The sequence below is a fragment of the Euprymna scolopes genome, chromosome 46, assembly GCF_053919585.1.
Source record: "Euprymna scolopes isolate OS-2025 chromosome 46, ASM5391958v1, whole genome shotgun sequence".
Taxonomy (NCBI): Eukaryota; Metazoa; Mollusca; class Cephalopoda; order Sepiida; family Sepiolidae; genus Euprymna; species Euprymna scolopes.
Genome location: NC_136527.1, coordinates 68,072,229 through 68,096,128, shown reverse-complemented (window position 1 = coordinate 68,096,128; position 23,900 = coordinate 68,072,229). Strand labels below are relative to the sequence as shown.

The following is a 23,900-nucleotide window of genomic DNA, read 5'->3' as shown; positions in this document are numbered from 1 at the left end:
TGTTTTATTTTCACAAATTATTTGAAATAAAACATGTTAAAATATTTGTGCATTTCTATATATAAAATATCTATTTCATGTTTTTCTTGAAAGCTGTAAAACTATGTAATATGATAGCCGTTTTAAGGAAATGATAATTACATAAACTTATGCGGAGATGAAGAAGGTAAAGCATGGGAGGAAGTAGAAATTTTTTTGAAAAGGAAGTGGAATGGGTTTTCGTTGTTTAGTTTAGTTTAAAAAATCAACTTGATAATGTTTATATGAGACAAATATTTGCATTGGAATCATAACTTGATAATGTTTATATGATACAAATATTTGCATTGGAATCATAACTTGATAATGTTTATATGAGACAAATATTTGCATTGGAATCATAACTTGATAATGTTTATATGCGACAAGTATTTGCATTTGAATCATAACTTGATAATGTTTATATGAGACAAATATTTGCATTTGAATCATAACTTGATAATGTTTATATGAGACAAATATTTGCATTGGAATCATAACTTGATAATGTTTATATGAGACAAATATTTGCATTTGAATCATAACTTGATAATGTTTATATGAGACAAATATTTGCATTTGAATCATAACTTGATAATGTTTATATGAGACAAATATTTGCATTTGAATCATAACTTGATAATGTTTATATGAGACAAATATTTGCATTGGAATCATAACTTGATAATGTTTATAGACAAATATTTGCATTGGAATCATAATGAAGATTGTGAAAGAAATCTAGAAAAGAGAATGTTTGAAAAGAAATAGTTGAGCAGTAGAAGTTAAAAAGGCAAAAAAACAAAAGTTATAAACACCAGTAAAGTTTTTTGTCTAATATACATGGCAACAGAACGAGTTAATCCTTATAGAGTCTCTCTTCAATTTGCCGACTTTGTGTTGTGTCATCTGTCTTTACAGATGACAAAGAGTTAGTTACCAGCGTCTTTATAAGCTGGTTCACTGATGCCTTGCAGGATAAATTCAAAGACCTAAAAGCTAAAAGTTTGATACCTGAAACAAAATTGTGGAATTAGTGCAACACAATAGCAATGGTATGGATAAGCCATTTGCATATTAACATGTCTTCCTACCCGGCAACTTGGGTTCTAGAACTCGAATAAGTTGGCTAAGAGTGGTATACCTGAAAAATACTTCGAGGTTTTGCACATAATAGAAATCAGTCTGGTGTTTCTGGGCGGAAGGTCTGTTAAGCCAATGGTCACATCAGCATACTAAGACTTGCAGCTGATCTGTTTTCTCTATGCAGTCGCATCCTAAAGAAAACTAAGAGAATCTAAATTAAAAAGGCAGAAAATTACTACGATAGAGGGGAGACTATATGGAGTCAAGATGGGAAAGGGAAGAAGTTTACACTGGATATATTCCATAGCCTATATCAAACAAAAAGACTCTTGGAGGGAAATATTTTCCCATGCAAAAAATATTCCATCCCAAAAACATAAACTGTCAGCGACACAAGAGCCTGAAAGTTTATTTTAATTCTGCTGGGGTAGAATATACGAACGAATAAACAGAATCCAATGGAAACCCAACCACAATTTCTATAATTTACTATACAGCACCTTAAAAATACAGACAATTGAGATTTTCCATACGAGCAGTGATATTTCGTATATAAGCAGCATGATTTTGCGCACGAGCAGCATGATTTTGCATACGAGCATTTTGCACATAGGCAGCGAGATTTTGACTACGAGCAGTGAGATTTTGCATATGAGCAACTAGTTTTTGCAAACGAGTATTGAGATCTGCACACGAGCAGCAGGATTTTGTACATGCGCAGCGAGATTTTGCATATGAGCAGCGAAATTTTGCAAACTAGCAGAAAGATGTTGCATGCGAGCAGTGATATTTTGCATATGAGAAGCCAATTTTGTACAGAAGCAGCGAGATTTTGATCGGGAGCAGTGAGATTTTGCTAACGAGCAGGAGAATTTTTCATATGAGCAGGGAGATTTTACACGCAAGCAGCACCTTAAGTATACAGACAAGACTACACAACAGGTGAGATTTTGTACACAGGCAGATTTTGTATACAAGCTGTGAAGTTTTGAATACGAGCAGTGGGATTTTGGACACGAGCAACAAGATTTGACATATGAGCAGCGATATTTTACATATAAACAGCGTGATTTTGTATATGAGCTATGAGATTTTTAACACGAGCAGTGAGATTTAGCACACAGGCAGTGGGATTTTTGCCTACGGGCAGCGAGATTTTGCATAGAAGCAGCAAGATTTTATAAACGGGCAGCAAGATTTTGCACATGAACAGTGAGATTCCACAGGAGCAGTGATAATTTGCATATTAGAAGCGAGATTCTGTACACGAGCAGCGAGATTTTTCACAGGAGTACCGAGATTTTGCACACGAACAGTGGGATGTTGCACACAAGCAGCAAGATTTTGGAAAGGTGAAAAGGAAAGAGAAAAACATAAAATGAATGATGCGTGTGTGTCGGGGGAGGTTGGGCGAAAAAGAGAGAAATCAAGATTGCGGTCATAGTTTTAAACAGCGCTCTGGTGGAAATCACGCGAAATCACGCAGGAAACATGTATAAAAGGAGTTGACAGGTTAGATCAGAGAGAGGCAGACAGACGAAGGTTGGTGACAGTCGGGATCTCAAACTTGGAGGTTGTTGGCTTGCAAAGACGAATTCTGTGTTTCTTTTTTTATTTCTTTAATTTTATTGTCCTAAACCAGGAACACTTCAAGCTGAACAACATGATAAAGCTGTTAAGTGGCGAAGGTAATGCAGTGGCTTGGTTAAAGAAAGTCGACCTAGTGGCAAAGCTCCAAAAGATAGGCGACGTTGTCACAGTGATACCGGTTTTCCTGGAGGGTGACCCGCTAGCCCTATATTTGGAGTTGAGCTCCCGTGAACAGAACGATGAGAAGAGCATAGCCAGATTGATCCAGGCATTTAAAGAAGGACCATTTGAAGCGTACAACAAATTAAAAGAGGAGAGGTGAATGGAGTATCCGTCGATGTCTATGCAAATGGTGTTAAAAGATGGAACTGGCAGGAATTCAGAGACAAGTAGCAAATCATGTAGCAAAGATGGCATTCGGTTCCCAGAGGAGATTTCAAAGAGGCTGCAGTAGGATCCATGTATCGAGATTTTGGCGGTGAGCGATCTGCTCCCAACTGCAAGAATATTAGTAAGCACCCACCCCTCTGGGGCCGTAGAAACGGTAGCAACAGCACGAAAGGATGAGAGCAAAAGCCGCCTGAGACCGTGAGGCGCATGTTCTGAATGTGGCGGCCCTCACCTGCAGAGAGACTGCAGGATGTTCTTGAAAATGACTGTGTGCTACAGGTGTAAGAGTGGTCACATGGTAGTTAACTGCAAGAGTCCGGAAACTGTCAAGGCAGAGACAAACGCTAGCAGCTGGCTCTGGTGGAAGGACAGGAAGCTGTGACCCTGATCGATTCTCGCTGTATCACTACCATGTCAGAGGATGGAAAGGGAAGGGCGAAGTCGTGGCATTTGCTGGGTCAAGAGTGAAATGTCGATGGAGGAGGATTCTCACAATTGAAATCGAGGATCACTAGATGAGAGTCCATGGGTTTGTCGCTGATCACCTGATTGGTGGCTGGTGTCCAAGCGATTGTTGAATGGACGTAATATGCTGTCTTGGAGGTGTCATAATTGGCAGCAATGGCGTGAGGTTCGGATCAGCTTGGTGTGCAGTAACAGAGCAGGTCAACGAAGGAATCAAACAGGTTGAAGAAAAGAAATGGATATCAATCAGTGATCTGGATTTTAGAGCGGAATTCGATGGAAATCAGTGAACAGTGGAGTGGGCATGGAAGAATGAACCACCGACGCTAACAAACAGGGTGGGAGGTTACGCTAACTCGTTCAAAGGAGAAGCAAGAAAGGATTTTGAACGAGAAGTGAACACATGGATCGAGGAGGGAATACTGTTTCCGTTGACAAATGACGTCGAATTGGGCATCTTGCCATTAATGGCCGTTCTGCAACCAACAAAACGGAAGGGCAGACCAGTATTTGATTTCTGAGATTTGTAACCGACACGGCGAGTGCACTGCTGGAGGTGACGCTATAGGAATATGCAGTGAGACCATCAGAGAATGGAGGCAAATTAATGGTGCCTGTAATTGGTCGATCTAAAATCTGCCTATTTGCAACTCTGCATTGCCAAGAAACTCTGGAAGTACCACGTGGTAAGATATAAAGGCAGAACCTACTGTCTTACGGGGGGGTCGGGCTGAACTCGGCACCCAAGATCATGTCAACCATTCTAAGGAAGATTCTTAAAAAAGGGGGAAAGGGGATGGCGCTGTGAGCTCATATATCGATGACATCCTCGTGAATGAAACTCTGGTGACTGTACCTATTTACTATGCCTCCCCACGGGGCAGAGTTAGACACCAGGGTCGTTTTTTAACGTGGAGAAAAGGTACAAAAATAAAAATTGTCTCAGTCGTGAAGGATTTCTCCTCCACCGAAAGAGAACAAGAAAATGAAGTGCAGCATCTGAAGAACAGATACTAAACTCTGGTGACTGTAAACCAGACCGTGGTTACTTTGAAGAAGTTCGGTTTGGTCGCTAAGAAACCGGAAAAATTGGATGGGGGGCGGCTTTGGAACTAAAGCTGAAACGAAATTCTTCGGGTTGCCTGGAATTTCGAAAGGGAAACAAGATCCCACAAATGAAAAAAGAGCTCAACAAGCAGGAGCTATTTTCGATATGCAGCAGATTGATTACCCAATTGCTGGCTGGCTTAGACCAGCATGCAACTACATCAAGAGGCATGCCGAAGGTAGAGAATGGGATGATAGAGTGGGAGGAAGAACAACTGCCTTGATTGAAGAGGTTCCCGGGCGCTTTGCTCTATGGAAAAGGCGGTGAGGTGAAACGGGCGGTGAAATAACAGCAGCCCTGTACGTAGTGTTGCTGGAGTGTGGTCCGGTGGAAGAGTTTCTAACTGACAATGGCACTGCATTTAGATCGACAGCATCAGTTGCGGATGTGCTAAAGAAATGGAATGTCCGTCAATTCTTTAGAGCTGCCTATAGACCCAGTCAGTGGCAACGGAAATGTAGAAAGAAACCATTGAACAATAAAGGCGGTGGCAGAGAGAGGGAACACCTTGCCTGAGCAAGCTGTCTATAGGTACAATATATCGCCTAGATCGGGGCAAGAACAAGGGACAGTTCCACACCTGTCAATATTCAAACACTCCTGGAGACATCCTAGGGTTGAGCCAGCAAGTAGGGAGATGGAGACAACAGGGGCCATCATGATGAAGTATGGATGAAGCCCCCAGGGGCGCGGTGTGCCATACAGTGGAGCAGAGGATGCGTAACCAGGAATAGTACTAGCACCAACATTGCAGTAGACAGAGTACCGAGACATATTCTTGATATCAGGCCAGTGGAAAATGAAAAGGTGAAAAGTGATGTGCAGCGGATGGATGGCGACTACCACAGTGGATGAGGGATTACGAAATGTGATCAGGGAGGCATGTTGTTTAAAGTAAGTAGAAGGAGAAAAAACAAATTAACAGAAGTCTTACCACGTGTGTGTCGGGCAAGGTTGGGTGGAAGAGAAAGAGAGAAATCAAGATGTCACCCATAGTTTTAAAAGGTGTGCCCTGGTGAAAGTCACGCGAAATCACACGGAAGACATGTATAAAAGGATTTGACAGCTTAGCTCGGGGAGAGGGAGAAAGATGAATATTGGTGACAGTAATGATCTCGAACCCGGCGGTTGTGAGCTTGCAAAGACGAATTCGTTCTTTTTTTTTATTTAATTTTGTTGTCCTACACGAAGAACACTTCAGTTTCATGAATATTTTTAATTATCTTTACTTGTTTGGAAAAAAAATGTATTTTCTACTATTTTCAATTTCAATATCGTTTCATTATTATTTATAATCATCTTTATTTGTTTGTAAAAAATGTACTTTCTACTATTTTCAATTTCAATATCGTTTCATTATTATTTATAATCATCTTTATTTGTTTGTAAAAAATGTACTTTCTACTATTTTCAATTTCAATATCGTTTCATTATTATTTCTAATTATATTTATTTGTTTGTAAAAAATGTACTTTCTACTATTTTCAATTTCAATCTCGTTTCATTATTATTTATAATTATCTTTATTTGTTTGTAAAAAATGTACTTTCTACTATTTTCAATTTCAATATCGTTTCCTTATTATTTCTAATTATCTTTATTTGTTTGTAAAAAGGACTTTCTACTATTTTCAATTTCAATATCGTTTCATTATTATTTCTAATTATCTTTATTTGTTTGTAAAAAATGTACTTTATACTATTTTCAATTTCAATATCGTTTCCTTATTATTTCTAATTATCTTTATTTGTTTGTAAAAAATGTACTTTCTACTATTTTCAATTTCAATATCGTTTCATTATTATTTCTAATTATCTTTATTTGTTTGTAAAAAGGACTTTCTACTAGACTTACTAGTAATTGCCTGTATTTTTTAGATGAGGTGTTTTCATTGATTGAGATTGTCGGACTGACTTCCTCATCTGGGTTGTTATTGTCACAACGTTTCGGCAATTTTGCCTTCTGGCCTTTGTCAGATGTTTTGTATTGAACTGGGGAACCGTTTGTTAGGGGTCTCGAACCCAACACTATTATTATTACGGGGGTACCCTGTTCGGACTCCAGCTAGGCTTTGGAACATAGTTGCTTATTCTCTGTTTTGAATGTTACTTTTTCACTGCCTTCGTTCAGGATTGAACTCAGCACCTTTGGGTAACTGTAAACTTTGATACAACGTCTAGGACCCCTCGGCCATATGTCACAAGGACAATTCTTAGTTGGTTTTTGTTAATGTTAAACTTATGTTGTTATTCAAGGTTTTCTCTCTCTATCAGAGGTGTCCAAATTGCATTCAGCTCTATGCTTGGTTTGCTCAGTAGGTTGTTATGTCCGAGCATGTGAGCTGTTTCTTTAAGTTTTCTCACTTTCCAGTGGGTCTCTCTGTTTATTATTTTTATTTCATCCCATAGGGGGCGATGGTCCCCCCTCTCCATCCAGATATGGTTGGTTGGCTATACCCGACTTTTCCGTCTCCCCTTTAGTTACCGCTTTTCGGTGTTCTTCCACCCTTACTTTAAGGGGGCGACATGTTTCACCCTTGTAAGCCTTTCTGCAACTGCATGGGATGGAGTATATGCAGTTTTTGGTCATGTTCTCCTCCATGCGGGGCTTCGGCTTCACTCGTACCAGGTGTCGTCTGAGTGTTGACTCGCTCTTGAATACCGTCCTGATGTTGTAGGGGGCACATATTCTATGAATCTTTTCGGAGATGCCTCGTATGTATGGGAGGCAGACCGTTGGAGGTTCTAGGGTTTCATTCTCCTCCCTTATACTATTAACACGTCTAGTGGATAGTATGCTATCGGGGTAGTTGTTACGACGGAGGGTATTCTTCAACCTGACCATTTCTTGGTGGTATGTAATGGTGTCGCTACTTATTGTCTCTGCTCAATGTTGTAAGCAGCATGCGATTCCATGTTTGATACTGTATGGGTGATGGGAGGTAAAGTTAAGGTATTGTCCGGTGAAGGTAGGCTTGCGATATACGGATGTCTTAAACCCATGCTCTGTGCGTGATATGAGTATATCAAGGAAGGCCAGTTGGTTATCTTTTTCTTTCTCCATTGTGAACTGTATCGATGGTCTTATTGAGTTCACATGGTCTAGGAGAGCCTGGATGTCTTCCTGATTGGGCCAGAGTATGAAGGTGTCATCAACGTATCTTAGCCACATGGTGGGCTTTAAGGGAGCTGAACCTAAGACCATGTATTCGAAGTATTCCATGTATATGTTCGCCATCACTGGTGATAATGGCGAGCCCATAGCTAGCCCCTCCTCTTGCCGATATAGGTCAGTACTCATTCTGAAATAGGTTCTTTCTATGCAGAATGTCAGCATTTCCATTAGGTTTGGCAATGGTACACATGTGCGCTCTTCTATGGAGAGGTCCACAACTAGTTTGTCTTGAATTACTGCTAGTGCCTCACTAGTTGGGACTTTAGTGAACAGGCTAACCACATCTAGGCTTACCATTTGGGTTGTACTGATGGGTGCTCCCTTGATCAGTTCCGTGAAGTGGGCAGAATTCTTTACATGTGTTGCTGACTTGCCTGCTAATGGGTTTATTATATCCACAAGGTACCTGCTCAGTAGGTAGCATGCTGAGCCTTGGCAGCTCACTATGGATCTGAGTGGAATACCGTCTTTGTGTATCTTGGGGAGCCCGTACATATGTGGTAGCTTACTGTAATGCTGGACCAGCTGTCTATATCTCATCGGAGCGATGTGTTCCTTGTTTTTGGTAAGGATTTGTAATAGCTTCCTTCGGTTTTCAAAGTTGGGTCCTTCTTTATTTTACCATAGCTACCATCTGCGATTAGGCCTGCCATTTTTTCAGAGTACTCCGACATGTCCATCACCACAGTAGCATTGCCTTTGTCTGCTGGCAGAATTATTATACTGCTGTCACTCGGTAGGGTTCTTATAGCAAGCCTATCTTCCCGAGAGATGATTGATTTAGGAAGCTTGGCTTTCTCGAATACTTGTCTCACTTTCCATCTTATTTCATCACCTTGGGTTCATGGGATTCTCAAGACTATATCTTCCATGTTTGTTATGATAATTAAGAATGGAACGCGTTTGGTTGTTGTTGCGAAGTTGAGACCTTTATTTAGTACTGCTTCCTCTGAGTGACTTAGTTGGCGGCTGCTGAGGTTGATGACCGCTTTCACAGGTGAGGTGAGCGGTGTTTTGATGTTATATTCCTGTGGTCTTTGAGCTTTGTGAGCTTCTTGATTTGGCGTCCTTTGACCTTCTCATATTCTTGTCTGTACGATTTATCCAAATCTGATTGGATTCTCACCCTGTCTTCCTCTTGAGTCACTTTGACAAGGAACGATGTTAAGGTGTCGGAGATTTCGTTCCTTAGTTTTCGTTTATTCCAGCGGGTGTGTTGGATCCTTTTTCAAACGAGGGCATTCCCTGCCCTTTTCGCGACTCTACGTGTCTTCCTGGAATCCACTGTTGTTTGTAATGTCAATCCTGCTGGTATGAGTTTTAAGTTGTACGAGCCTTTTTCAAGTCTCACACAAAACACACAATCATATTTCAAGCTGTCATATACATACGCGCACACAAACATGCGCGCCCACGTCCACACATGTACACATATTCACGTTCGCGTACATACACTCACATTCACGTATATATACACACACGCTTACGTATACACATGCACTCACACACGCGAACACGAACACACACATGGACGACGTCACTTCCGCTTTCTAAGGAAATACACATGCGCAAAAGACACTCCAGAAGCGAGTATAAAACATGGAGACAAGCTGTTTCTAATCCTCTTTTTAGGACCATTCTCAATTTTCCTACAACATTTATTTCTCTTCCCACGCACGAACAAACAATAGTGACCCGAACTTGAGATGAAAACACATTTCCTATTCTTGCTACAACACCAGTCCTGCAACGAACATTGGTTACATACGCACGGACATGTTATAGCTAAAATGTTCATTTCTTTCAACAGCAAATAAACGACGTTTATCTTATCCATTACTTGAGTCTTTGTTTCCTTCAATTCCATTCGTTTCATTATTCTTTTGTAACGGAATTGGGGTATTTATATATCCTAGTCCCCTACAAAGTCTCTACATGTGTACAGGAAGGTTAGATGGTTAGCGAGTCTTGCCAGTTTCATATGACGCTTTTCTAGGTGTCGCCATTCAATCCTAATGTCGGGTCCGTACCGATTGGATAGTAATTGTCTGTATTTTTGAGATGAGGTGTTTTCATTGATTGAGATTGTCGGACAAACTTCCTCGTCTTGGTTGTTAATTTTCTGCGAACTTATTTTCCGGTCGCCAACTTTCATTTTAGTCTTTCACGCGTCAACCTCATCTCGCTTTAATGAACTCATTTTATAATCTTTTGTTGAAAGCAGATTGCCAAACAAAAAGTAAGTATTACTTGAGTTGCTTTTTAAAATAATTTTTACTGCAGACACGCGTTTTAATTATGTTTCGCTTTGATTTTGTTATAGAAATGAGTCAACATTGATTGTTTTTGTATATAAACGAAGTATAATAATTTTATAGAATTTTCTCCAATCTTTTTCTTTTAATTATTTTATTTATTTATTTTTTGCGAGTACTTTGAAAACAATTTTGATATTGGAAATGTCACAAATACGTTGTTTTGGTTATTATGTATTTAACCTAACGGCCCAAAACATGCACAAAAAGAAAAGAAAACTGTTTTAACACTTGGGTGGCTAAGTTAAAATCTACGTCTGCGCTACCTGAAACATCACACACACACACACACACGCACACACACACACACACACACACACACACACACACACACACACACACACAATCATATTACTGGATGTTAAGGAAAGTTTTAAATATTTACGAAAAAAAGGTTTTAATAAAAAAAATTACTGTGGAAAAGATCGGAGTCGCATGCATGGTTGAGCATATTTTTAGCAAATCATCAAGATGAGCAAATGATATTTGTTTAATAGAAGAAACTTTGAAAGAATACCACTGTTAGCATTCTCCTTCTATTGTTAACTTATTCTTGTGTCAAGTACACGATTGCCTTTCTTAGTATTATATGTCACAACGTGAAAAATTGATAACCGATTTCTTATTATTATATGTCACAACGTGAAAAATTAATAACCGATTTCTTAGTATTATATGTCACAACGTGAAAAATTAATAACCGATTTCTTATTATTATATGCCACAACGTGAAAAATTGATAACCAATTTCTTATTATTATATGTCACAACGTGAAAAATTAATAACCGATTTCTTATTATTATATGTCACAACGTAAAAAATTAATAACCGATTTCTTATTATTATATGTCACAACGTAAAAAATTAATAACCGATTTCTTATTATTATATGTCACAACGTGAAAAATTAATAACCGATTTCTTATTATTATATGTCACAACGTGAAAAATTGATAACCGATTTCTTATTATTATATGTCACAACGTGAAAAATTAATAACCGATTTCTTATTATTATATGTCACAACGTGAAAAATTGATAACCGATTTCTTATTATTATATGTCACAACGTGAAAAATTAATAACCGATTTCTTATTATTATATGTCACAACGTAAAAAATTAATAACCGATTTCTTATTATTATATGTCACAACGTGAAAAATTAATAACCAATTTCTTATTATTATATGTCACAACGTGAAAAATTGATAACCGATTTCTTATTATTATATGTCACAACGTGAAAAATTAATAACCGATTTCTTATTATTATATGTCACAACGTGAAAAATTAATAACCGATTTCTTATTATTATATGTCACAACGTGAAAAATTGATAACCGATTTCTTATTATTATATGTCACAACGTGAAAAATTAATAACCGATTTCTTATTATTATATGTCACAACGTGAAAAATTAATAACCGATTACTTATTATTATATGTCACAACGTGAAAAATTAATAACCGATTTCTAAAATATTTTAAAAAATTGATAAGTTCCTTCACTTAATTATTCATCAAAATTCAGAAAATGCAATAATTTTCATGAAATTTTCAGTATTTATTTATTAATAGATTCAATTTAATGGTGAAAGCTGATAGGCCACCCGATTATGAAAGCCGGTTGAATATAATTACTTTTATATTTTTCCGATTACTTTTGGGTTGTATTTGAAAGACCTTAAGTAAATCTCTAAAAGAAAAATTGTATTTTTTACAAGTAAGAAAAAAGTTACAATTAAAAATAATATCATGGAAGCTAAAAAAACAAAACAAAAAAAAACTCGAAAATTTATCTAAATTTGAAAGTTGATTGTAAAAATTCTTTGAAAGATAAATATGGGGTAAGACGAAAAGGGTGTGCAATCTTATGTTTTTTATTATTTTTAATTTTTATTTTTTTCCCCTCATCCTCCCTTTTTCCCCTTTCTTCCACCTTGGAATCTGCCATTAGCCAACACGTCCATGAAAATCCAGCATGTGCCAATGTGAATAAAATGGAGTGTTTTAGAATTTTTCACCTAGATAGCTCTCAAAATCACTTGTGGATTTTGGAGACGGTCTTCATTCTCTTACACAGACCTTCTCTCTGTAGACAGAAAGAATTCGTTCGGTTATTAGACGTATTTGGGGATATATTTTAACTCTCCCCTTTGACCTACTTATACATACATTTTATATAATTGTAAATATTTTATTTTGTTTGTATTCCCAACCATCCTTTATTTTTCTCTCCCTTGGTAAAAATTTACACACACACAATGCAAAAAATTTACACACACACATTAAGTCTGCTCTTGCGAGATATGTTTTTCTATAGATCATCAACTAACTCCTGATGAGTTTGTTGATGAAAAGCACCCCTCGGGTTTTGCCGGCTATTTTATTCAAAGTAATATATATACACATCTTACTCTGCGACATCACTGCAAATTGTCAGCTCAATACCTAAACTCAAATTGTATCACAGTTGAGCTTGACTGCACCCACATACGATACATGTCATCACACAATTTTTTGGTGAATAGCAAGTGAGATGTCCTCTCATTTCCTTTGCTACATTTCTACCTTATGTCATCACAAATAATGCAGTTAGGTATGGACCATGACTATGACACTGAATTTGATTTAGTAATTTTAAAAATATATAAAAAGTATGAGTTTTATAAATACATTTTTATCAATGAGAAATCAAAACTTTACACGTCTTTTTTATTTTTTTCATTTATATCATATAAAAACCAAGAGGCCTCCAAGATGTGTTGGACTGATCTCATTCTATTAATGAAGAAATGATCTGTTGAGCTATCCCCGGTTCTCTCCAAACTCTTCTAACGAACATCTCAGCAAGACTTGTTACCTTGATAGCTGGAAAATTGCTTCTGTGTTAACAATAATTAAAAATTCGGGTGAAAAACTAACATGCTAAATTCTCGTCCCATCAGTAGCCTCCTCCCCATCTTTGATAAAATTCTTGTGTTTTTAATCAATCAAGAAATATTCCACCATCTCATAAATGTTAAACTTGTTTCTGATTAACAGTATATAATCAGTCAAGCTCGTTCTCGGATATTTTAATTACCATATTTAAACACATGTCATGCACTAGATAAGACAGGGGAAGCGAGAGCAGTAATCCTTGCTATATCCAAAGCCTTTGACAAGTTCTGGTATGTAGGACTTATTATAAAATATAATCCTACATTATTACTGAACAATACTTTACATAATCATATTTAAACACATGTCATGCACTAGATAAGACAGGGGAAGCGAGAGCAGTAATCCTTGCTATATCCAAAGCCTTTGACAAGTTCTGGTATGTAGGACTTATTATAAAATATAATCCTACATTATTACTGAACAATACTTTACATAATCATATTTAAACACATGTCATGCACTAGATAAGACAGGGGAAGCGAGAGCAGTAATCCTTGCTATATCCAAAGCCTTTGACAAGTTCTGGTATGTAGGACTTATTATAAAATATAATCCTACATTATTACTGAACAATACTTTACATAATCATATTTAAACACATGTCATGCACTAGATAAGACAGGGGAAGCGAGAGCAGTAATCCTTGCTATATCCAAAGCCTTTGACAAGTTCTGGTATGTAGGACTTATTATAAAATATAATCCTACATTATTACTGAACAATACTTTACATAATCATATTTAAACACATGTCATGCACTAGATAAGACAGGGGAAGCGAGAGCAGTAATCCTTGCTATATCCAAAGCCTTTGACAAGTTCTGGTATGTAGGACTTATTATAAAATATAATCCTACATTATTACTGAACAATACTTTACATAATCATATTTAAACACATGTCATGCACTAGATAAGACAGGGGAAGCGAGAGCAGTAATCCTTGCTATATCCAAAGCCTTTGACAAGTTCTGGTATGTAGGACTTATTATAAAATATAATCCTACATTATTACTGAACAATACTTTACATAATCATATTTAAACACATGTCATGCACTAGATAAGACAGGGGAAGCGAGAGCAGTAATCCTTGCTATATCCAAAGCCTTTGACAAGTTCTGGTATGTAGGACTTATTATAAAATATAATCCTACATTATTACTGAACAATACTTTACATAATCATATTTAAACACATGTCATGCACTAGATAAGACAGGGGAAGCGAGAGCAGTAATCCTTGCTATATCCAAAGCCTTTGACAAGTTCTGGTATGTAGGACTTATTATAAAATATAATCCTACATTATTACTGAACAATACTTTACATAATCATATTTAAACACATGTCATGCACTAGATAAGACAGGGGAAGCGAGAGCAGTAATCCTTGCTATATCCAAAGCCTTTGACAAGTTCTGGTATGTAGGACTTATTATAAAATATAATCCTACATTATTACTGAACAATACTTTACATAATCATATTTAAACACATGTCATGCACTAGATAAGACAGGGGAAGCGAGAGCAGTAATCCTTGCTATATCCAAAGCCTTTGACAAGTTCTGGTATGTAGGACTTATTATAAAATATAATCCTACATTATTACTGAACAATACTTTACATAATCATATTTAAACACATGTCATGCACTAGATAAGACAGGGGAAGCGAGAGCAGTAATCCTTGCTATATCCAAAGCCTTTGACAAGTTCTGGTATGTAGGACTTATTATAAAATATAATCCTACATTATTACTGAACAATACTTTACATAATCATATTTAAACACATGTCATGCACTAGATAAGACAGGGGAAGCGAGAGCAGTAATCCTTGCTATATCCAAAGCCTTTGACAAGTTCTGGTATGTAGGACTTATTATAAAATATAATCCTACATTATTACTGAACAATACTTTACATAATCATATTTAAACACATGTCATGCACTAGATAAGACAGGGGAAGCGAGAGCAGTAATCCTTGCTATATCCAAAGCCTTTGACAAGTTCTGGTATGTAGGACTTATTATAAAATATAATCCTACATTATTACTGAACAATACTTTACATAATCATATTTAAACACATGTCATGCACTAGATAAGACAGGGGAAGCGAGAGCAGTAATCCTTGCTATATCCAAAGCCTTTGACAAGTTCTGGTATGTAGGACTTATTATAAAATATAATCCTACATTATTACTGAACAATACTTTACATAATCAGATTTTTCTTGGAAAAGAAAAAAAATGCAGGTTTTCTTCGATAGCGATACATCTAAAATGATAGTAATACACAAGTACCTCGGACTCATCCTTGAAATGATAAAACTGTTATTATATTTTCACCCTAAATAAGGCACAGTGCCACTTTTATGAAAGGGGTTATTATCAGGGACATAAGTTGCAGGGATACTATCTAGGGAGTTGAGTAGCAAAATGGTTGTTCACATTACACTTGAACTTCTGCATGTAAGTACAGTTGGGGAAGCAGGAACACCCAAAAGGGAATTCCAAAGTCCACCAGTTCTGAGGAAGAAACTATTAGAACAAAAGGCTTTCTTAAATCTAGGGATCTCTACTGTGTATGGGGCAGAATGTGCTGCTTGTGAGGTTTGTCAGTGATATTTATGTCAAAGTGGTACAAGGGTCTCATATTTGTATAACAGGCAGAAGAATGCAAATTTTCGTTGATAGGATCGATTTTGAAGCTTAGATGATAGTTCAGGACCTATCAATCAAGAATATTCCACCATCTGTGATAAAATCCTTGTGTTTTTAATCAATCAAGAAATATTCCACCATCTCATGAATGTTAAACTTGTTTCTGATCAAAATCAGGCAAGCTCGGTTAAAACTATTATTATTATTATTATTATTATTATTATTATTATTATTATTATATAGCACGTTTCTGCTTATTTAAGTTGGTTGTAGTTGAAACTTTGTTTATAATCAAACATCTGAGTGAGTCATGCTGTAAATAACTTATGAATGGCACTAAATGAATATAAACATTTTGTATATGTGTATAAGCAAATTGCTCAAACATTAAAAAATCTAAATCATCAATGTTAAATCACTCAACACATGAAATATTCATATTAAATTCGAAATAAAAACGAGTTTAATAGGAATATTTCTCCACATGAAAACACATTTAAATAAAAATGTTGAGTTCGTAAATTTAGGCTATTATTTCTTAGGTTTATAATAATGCATTAAAACAGCTTCGCTCAATAATCTATTTTTATACAGAATTGCAGTGCATTTAGAAAAATATATTTTAACTTTATTCAAAAGCTCCTGAGATATTGCAATTTTCCTTTGACATTATTTTATTGTCTAACATTTTTAAACCTTCCACTGAGTGGCAAAGAATTGCCAGATTTATTAAATGTCATCGAGAAGATCAATCAAAAATGTAGCAAATAAAACCGGATTATTCTACCAGTTTTTGCAGATCATCAATAAAGCATTTAATCTTCTCAGACATTAGAAATAATTTATTTTTGTTTTGTAATATAAAAAGTGTAAATTATATTAAAGACATTGTATTTCGTTTAGATTTCATTATTGAATGTTTAATGAAAATTTAATTAAATTTTAACTATAAAAAGAATTTATTTTAATAATGTGTAAGTAGTGCAAATTTCCCTTATTGTATTTTTAATTTAATCTATTATAAATTTAATGACTACTTAAAATTGAACATAACTTCAATTTTTTTCCTGTAGTCCACAATGCTAAAACATATTTCTAATTAAGATATTAAAATTACCATGTCTACATGTTAACGCCCTGAAAATTCTTTTGTGTAAAGGACATGTATAACATATAACATATTTTCCTGAAATGTATCTTTAATTTTTTTTAATTTTGCAGAATATCCAGCAATCAATACAAGACTACAAATAAAAATTACATAAAGGCCGAAAATAAAATAAATCGTATCCATGTGAAATATACTATTTTTTGTCTTTCATCCAAAAGCATTTTCTGATAATGTATTGAACAAACATTTTCCTGCCAACTGTGAATGAATTTCTTTTAAGTTCGCTTGAGTAGAAACCTAGCTAGAATACTTTTGGCAACTCTATATAACTAATGTATTTATGGGGGTATATGTCCAATCCATTAATATGTATTTAGTAAACGCAGAATTCCAGGCATAAAAAATATTATACAAAACCTCTGATTGTAAAACTGAAATTCTAGCTTGATTTTTATTGAATGCCCAGTTTTGTAGAATCATTGCTTATAATATAAAGAAAATGATTTATATTTGAGCGAATTCTGAGAATCTATATATATATATATACTTATTTATAGAGTTTTTTAATGTCATTTATATATTATGTACAAAACCATTGAATGCATCATAGTGTTCTGTTTCCACTGAGCTGCATAGATAGATCAGTCGTACTTGATTTTAAATACAATAATGTACAAGCTGGCATAAAGAGATTAATGCAAATCTGATTTAATGTATATTTATCAATTACAGTTAAAAAATAAGTAATGTGGACAATATATAATGTATAAACAAGAATTATTTTCACTAAAATATGGACAATATATAATTCACATCTTACTTCAATGATCTACCTTATTTCAAATACACACAAAATTTAACATCGTATGTTTTAGTTGTGATATTTTTAAATTAAAAACATTTTAACTGATAAGAGCATGAAATTGTGTTTTAGATTGGCTATGTTGCTGTGGAATTTATATTGTGATATTTAAGAATGCGAAACATTTTTAACTGATAAGGGAATGAAATAGTGTTTTAGATTGATCTTCTAGCTGTAGAATTTATATTGTGATATTTTAAAATTCAAAACATTTTTAACTGATAAGGGAATGAAAAAGTGTTTTAGGTTGGCATTGTTTCTTTAGAATTTATGTTGTGATATTTTAAATTTCGGAACATTTTTACTGATATGGACATGAAATAAGGTTTTAGATTGGCCCCGTTGCTGTAGAATATATATTGTGATATTTTAAAATTCGAAATATTTTAACTGGTAATGGCATGAAATATTGTTTTATATTGGCCATGTTGCTGTAGAATTTATATTGTGATATTTTTAAATTCCAAAAAATTGTTTACTGACAAGAACATGAAATAGTATTTTATATTGGCCATGTTTGTGTGGAATTTATATCTTTTAAAATTCGAAACATTTTTAAACTGGTAATGGCATGAAATAGTGTTTTATATTGGCCATGTTTGTGTGGAATTTATATCTTTTAAAATTCGAAACATTTTTAAACTGGTAATGGCATGAAATAGTGTTTTATATTGGCCATGTTTGTGTGGAATTTATATCTTTTAAAATTCGAAACATTTTTAAACTGGTAATGGCATGAAATAGTGTTTTATATTGGCCATGTTTGTGTAGAATTTATATAATATTTTAAAATTCGAAACATTTTAAAACTGGTAATCGCATGAAATAGTGTTTTATATTGGCCATATTTGTGTGGAATTTATATTGTGATATTTTTTTAATTCCAAAAGTTTTTTATTGACAAAAACATGATATAGTATTTTATATTGTCCATGTTGTTGTAGAATTTATATTGTGATATTTTTAAATTAAACAAATGTTTTACTGATAATAACATGAAATATTGTTTTATATTGGCCATGTGGATGTAGACTTTATATTGTGATATTTTTAAATTAAACAATGTTAACTGATAAGAGCATGAAGTAGCGTTTTACATTAATGTATATGCACAGTCATTCACACAAATCATATGAAAAACATGTGATATGTGAAAAAGAAAATATTTTTTGGACCGAAAGTGGAATTCCATCCACCGTCATTATTTTCAAGTTTTCATTTAACCGTAATTGCGTTAAAGTCTTTTTTTCAACTCTAAATAAAACGCGAGTCTCATTAAATTACCAAATGTTTTTTCACACAAACTCATTTATATCATGAAATTATGTAAATTGGAAATAGTTTGTCTTATGTTTATAAACCTGTATACACAACGAATTGTTATAATCTATGCCTGTGCATTTAAAATATTAAAGTTTTTCAGAATATTTACAAAATATACTTGATAAGATTCTATCTTTTAATTGTTTTCCATTTTGCAGATGATCATTGTATGAGGAAAACAAGTATCATTGGATCAATATGGAAATATTCTCCAATTATTTATGTAAACTGCTTGGAACAAAAGAAAACATTGTGAAAAATACGAAACTCTTATCAAATTACATTTATGGTGGTATATGAGACAACGTTTTACTGCTAACTTTACATGCATCTTTCGTTTTTAGCTGCATTATTCAGAAGAACACGAGCTCAAAATCTTGTTGCAAATTTATGTGCCTAATATACATATACTTGGATATAATTAATGCACTCAGAAAATATCTAATCTATAAAAATTAAAAAGATAATTCTGTTTCTCACTTAAACGTAAAACAAAAAATACAGGGAATTAAATTTTATACAAAACTTGAAAATATTTTTCTTTCCAAAATAAACTATAATAATAAACTAAAAAGTTACCATACTCCTGATGACTCACTTGAAATATCTCTGATAGAGGGGGAATTTTTGACATCTGACAGGATACCCATTTTCAGCTTTATCTTATTAGAAAATGTTAAAGAGAGAAAAACTATATTCTTGAGAAATCTATAGTTCTTTTACAGAAAAAGTATGTTGCGACATATCCTAACACATAATGTTGAGAAACCATACTCTTGTGAAATATGTGGCTCTTTTTTATTACAGAAAAACACATATCAGTGCATACTGGAGAAAAACCACATGCTTGTGAAATATGTGGCTCTTTGCAAGGAAAAAATGTCAAAAGACACGCGGACACATACTGGAGATAAACCACATTCTTGTGAAATATGTGGCTCTTCTTTTGCCAGGAAAGATTATATGGTGAAACACATGCGAACACATACAGGAGAGAAACCATATGCTTGTGAAATATGTGGCTCTTCTTTTGCAAGGAAAGATTCTATGTTACAACACATGCAGAGACATAGTGGAGAGAACCCACATTCTTGTGAAATATGTGGTTCTTCTTTTGCCAGGAAAGATTCTCTATTGAAACACATGCGAACACATACTGGCGAAAAACCATATTCTTGTGAAATATGTGGCTCTATTTTTGCAAGGAAAGATTCTATGCTGCAACACATGCAGAGACATACTGGAGAGAAACCATATGCTTGTGAAATATGTGGCTCCTGTTTTGCAAGGAAAGATTCGATGTTCAAACACATTCGAACACATACTGGAGAGAAACCACATGCTTGTAAAATATGTGGCTCTTTTTTTACACAGAGGCAAGATATGATACGGCATATGCGAACACATACTGGAGAGAAACCATATACGTGTGAAGTGTGTGACTCTTCTTTTTCAGAAAGACGCCATTTGTTGCAACACATACGAATGCATACTGGAGAGAAACCATATGCTTGTGAAATATGTGGTTCTTCTTTTGCAAGGAAAGATTATATGTTGAAACACATGCGAACACACACTGGAGAAAAACCATATTCTTGTGAAATATGTGGCTCTTCTTTTACACAGAAGCAAGATATGACACAACATATGCGAACACATACTGGAGAGAAACCATATTCTTGTGAAGTGTGTGGTTCTTCTTTTACACAGAAACATAGTAAACTGCGACACATGCGAACCCATACTGGAGAGTAGGCTTGGATCAAATACTGACTTTTAACAATTGAAATACAAATAATTTCGTTTAGGTTACCAGAAAAACAACTACAAATACTTTTATTCCTAAGTCTAAAAATACAAATACTTTTATTCCTAAGTCTAAAGTTACAAATACTTTTATTCCTCAATCTCAAAATACAAATAAAAATACAATAACTGATTTAAACAAAAAACAAATATAAGTACTTTTTTTTCAAAGTAATAAAGAAATCTGAAAATTTGCAAAAAAAAAGAAGAAAAAAAAAGAAATATTTCCTTCCAAATTTGACATCTGCATTACATTCTATATCATGTCCTCATTGCATTTTATTATTATTAGAGCTCTGAAAGTTTCCTTCCTTCTCTCTCTCTCTCTCTCTCTCTCTCTCTCTCTCAAATATAAGTACAAATATAAAATAATATTTTCCTGGATGCCATAATAAATATACAAATACAAATTACTTTTTCTTGTGATGTTAAAATACGATTACATTAAAATTGTATTTAAATACAATTAAAATACAAGTACAATTGAATTTGATCCAACCCTACTGGAGAGAAACAATATTCTTGTGAATTATGTGGCTCTTTTTTTGCAGAGAAACACAATATGTTGCAGCACATGCTGAAGCATACTGGATACAAACCATTTTCTTGTGAAGTGTGTGTTCTTCTTTTACACAGAAACAACAGCTTTCCATGACAAGAAGGTTGAAGAATGGGCCAACCAAGAACGGGCTAAGTATTTTCTGGACGAATATAACCAAGACTATATTGATAAGGAAGGGTCTATAAGCTGGCTAAAGGATGGACCGCTCCACTATGACCAGGAGAAGTTTATAATAGCTGCCCAAGATCAAGGCTTGATGACCAATGCGTTTAAAAAGATGAGTGGTCTCAGCAAAGACAACAAATGCAGGTTCTGCCACACAGACGTAGAGAGTGTGAGCCACCTGATTTCTAGCTGTAATGTTCTGCTAGGGGACGGCTACTATACAATGCGACACAATGAAGTATGCAAATATCTCCACTGGACGATCTGCAATAAGTTAAATATCGAATGCAGCAAGAAGTCATGGGAACATATACCCGACAAAACGGTCGGAAACAAGTCATATACCATCCACTATGAATATGGAATCCCTACAGCCACGTACCTAGAAAACGGAGCTATAAAACCCGACATTGTAATATGGGGCAAGAAGGAGAAGGAAGCAACCATGGTGGAAGTTAGTGTCCCGAATGATGCTGGGTTAAACAGAGCTGAGAGGGAAAAGATTACCAAATACCAGGGTCTTATGTATGACATGAAGAGAAACTGGAACCTTAAGAAGATCTCTATCATTCCAGTAATTATAGGAGCAACCGGACTTATGAAAAAGAATTTTACAAACTATCTTACAAATATACCAGGTAAGCCAAGTGCAAAGGAGATTCAAACAATTGCACTTAACGGGACGATTAGAATCTTAAAAAGATCTCTCGGTTGGAGTGTCTAAAATAGCAGGTGTATGTTTGGCATCTGGTAGGATGCCCCACCCCTGGCTTAAACAAAATGATAAGAAAAATGAAACAAAGAGAGAAACCATATTCTTGTGGAGTATGTGGCTTTCTTTTAATCAGAAACAAAATATTTTACGACACATGAAAACACATACTGGCCAGAGATTATATCCTTGTGAAGTATGTGGTTCTTCTTTTGCCAACAAAAGATCATATGTTGAAACATGAAACAAAATAAAAACACATACTGGCAGGTCGGCACCCAGGATAAAAAGGGCCCTTCAACCCGTTCATATGCCAGGCGGGAAGATGCAAACAATGGTGTAAACCTTCCGAACTCTGGAAGTGGCTCTCCAACCATGACAGAGGATAACCAGGGTCAGCCATCAGGCCTTGATAACAGAGGTCCTCGCCCCCAAACATCAAATTCAGCAACAAGAAGAAAGAAAAATACAAGAGACTTAAAAGCTCAGCCGTGGTCTGTTGCAGAAAAGAAGGTGCTACTGTTTTGCTACCAGTACTCGAAGTTCGAAAAGTGGAGCAAAACATCTACTGACATTCTTACCGAGAAAATAAAAGATACTAACCTACCTGAAGAGAAAAAATCTACACCTATTGCCCGCCTGCGATCACTTATTTCACAGATAGGAAACTATGTATCAGAAGAAGAGCAAAATGAAATTAAGACTGCAGCTCCAAATGAGGCAGAAAAAGACTACATTCCTATTATGAAAGAGGAGAACATTCGAAGAATGGAGTCAAGATGGACCTGGGAAGAAAAGTGGATACTGGTGTGGGCAATGGAATATGCTCAGGCAAAATATTCCAAACAAAAACAAAGGACAGAGACTTGGAGGGAAATATTCTTCCATTTCTGTCCAGGCAAACGGAATGTCCCATCTCCAAAAATTAGGTCACAAAGATATAATAGCCTAAAGGTGATGAATGAGGGAGAAATAAGACATCTAAAAACAGAAGTCGCATCCCTCATTAAAACAAACCAGAACCCACTTCAAAACCCCATAGAAATACCACCCAATAACCTACCCATATCTACGAATGAAAATGAAAGAACCACAAATAGTCCCACACTGGACCTAGATTCTTCAGCACCAATGCTAACAGGTGAAATACCACAAACACCAGCAACACTCCCTCAGGAAATGCCCGAGGTGGATGATGACCAGTTAGTCTTGGAAGAAGAACTATGTAAGACCATTTAGGAGGTCCAACGGATGGGACTTCAAGAAAGACAAATGCTGCCTAAAATAACAACAACGAGAGCAACAAAGGTAGCAATAAAAAGGGTTAATGTTGCTCTCAAGAGACTAGTGCCATATAGCACAACCCTGACTGAGTTAAATCAGGTGTCTTATGCCTCAGGACTCTACATTCTAAGGAAAGTAATGCCAACATTCCAAGAACAACGGGAACCAGAGGCAAAAGAGAAAATACCACGCTGGAAACAAAAGATCCAAAACCAGCTAAACCTGTGCCGAAGGGAATTGTCCAAGATTAAACAATTCCTCGCCGCCCCTGCTGTACAGGGACGACTGAAGAACATCATCGGCAAACTCAG

At 35.3% G+C, this 23,900-nt stretch overlaps 1 protein-coding gene across 2 annotated transcripts; it reads left to right on the top strand.

Moving 5' to 3' along the window:
* Nucleotides 1–9,977: 9,977 nt before the first annotated feature.
* On the top strand, nucleotides 9,978–23,572 carry LOC145271306 (uncharacterized). 2 transcript variants are annotated; one of them, XM_080126854.1, is made up of 2 exons: nucleotides 9,978–10,070; nucleotides 19,219–23,572. In XM_080126854.1, exon 2 carries the CDS (start codon nucleotides 22,546–22,548, stop codon nucleotides 23,542–23,544), a length of 999 nt encoding a protein of 332 aa, XP_079982980.1. In that variant the 5' UTR covers nucleotides 9,978–10,070; nucleotides 19,219–22,545; the 3' UTR covers nucleotides 23,545–23,572. The 2 variants fall into 2 exon arrangements, with proteins under 2 accessions (XP_079982980.1, XP_079982981.1); XM_080126855.1 differs by having other exon boundaries at nucleotides 19,219–22,507.
* Nucleotides 23,573–23,900: the final 328 nt, after the last annotated feature.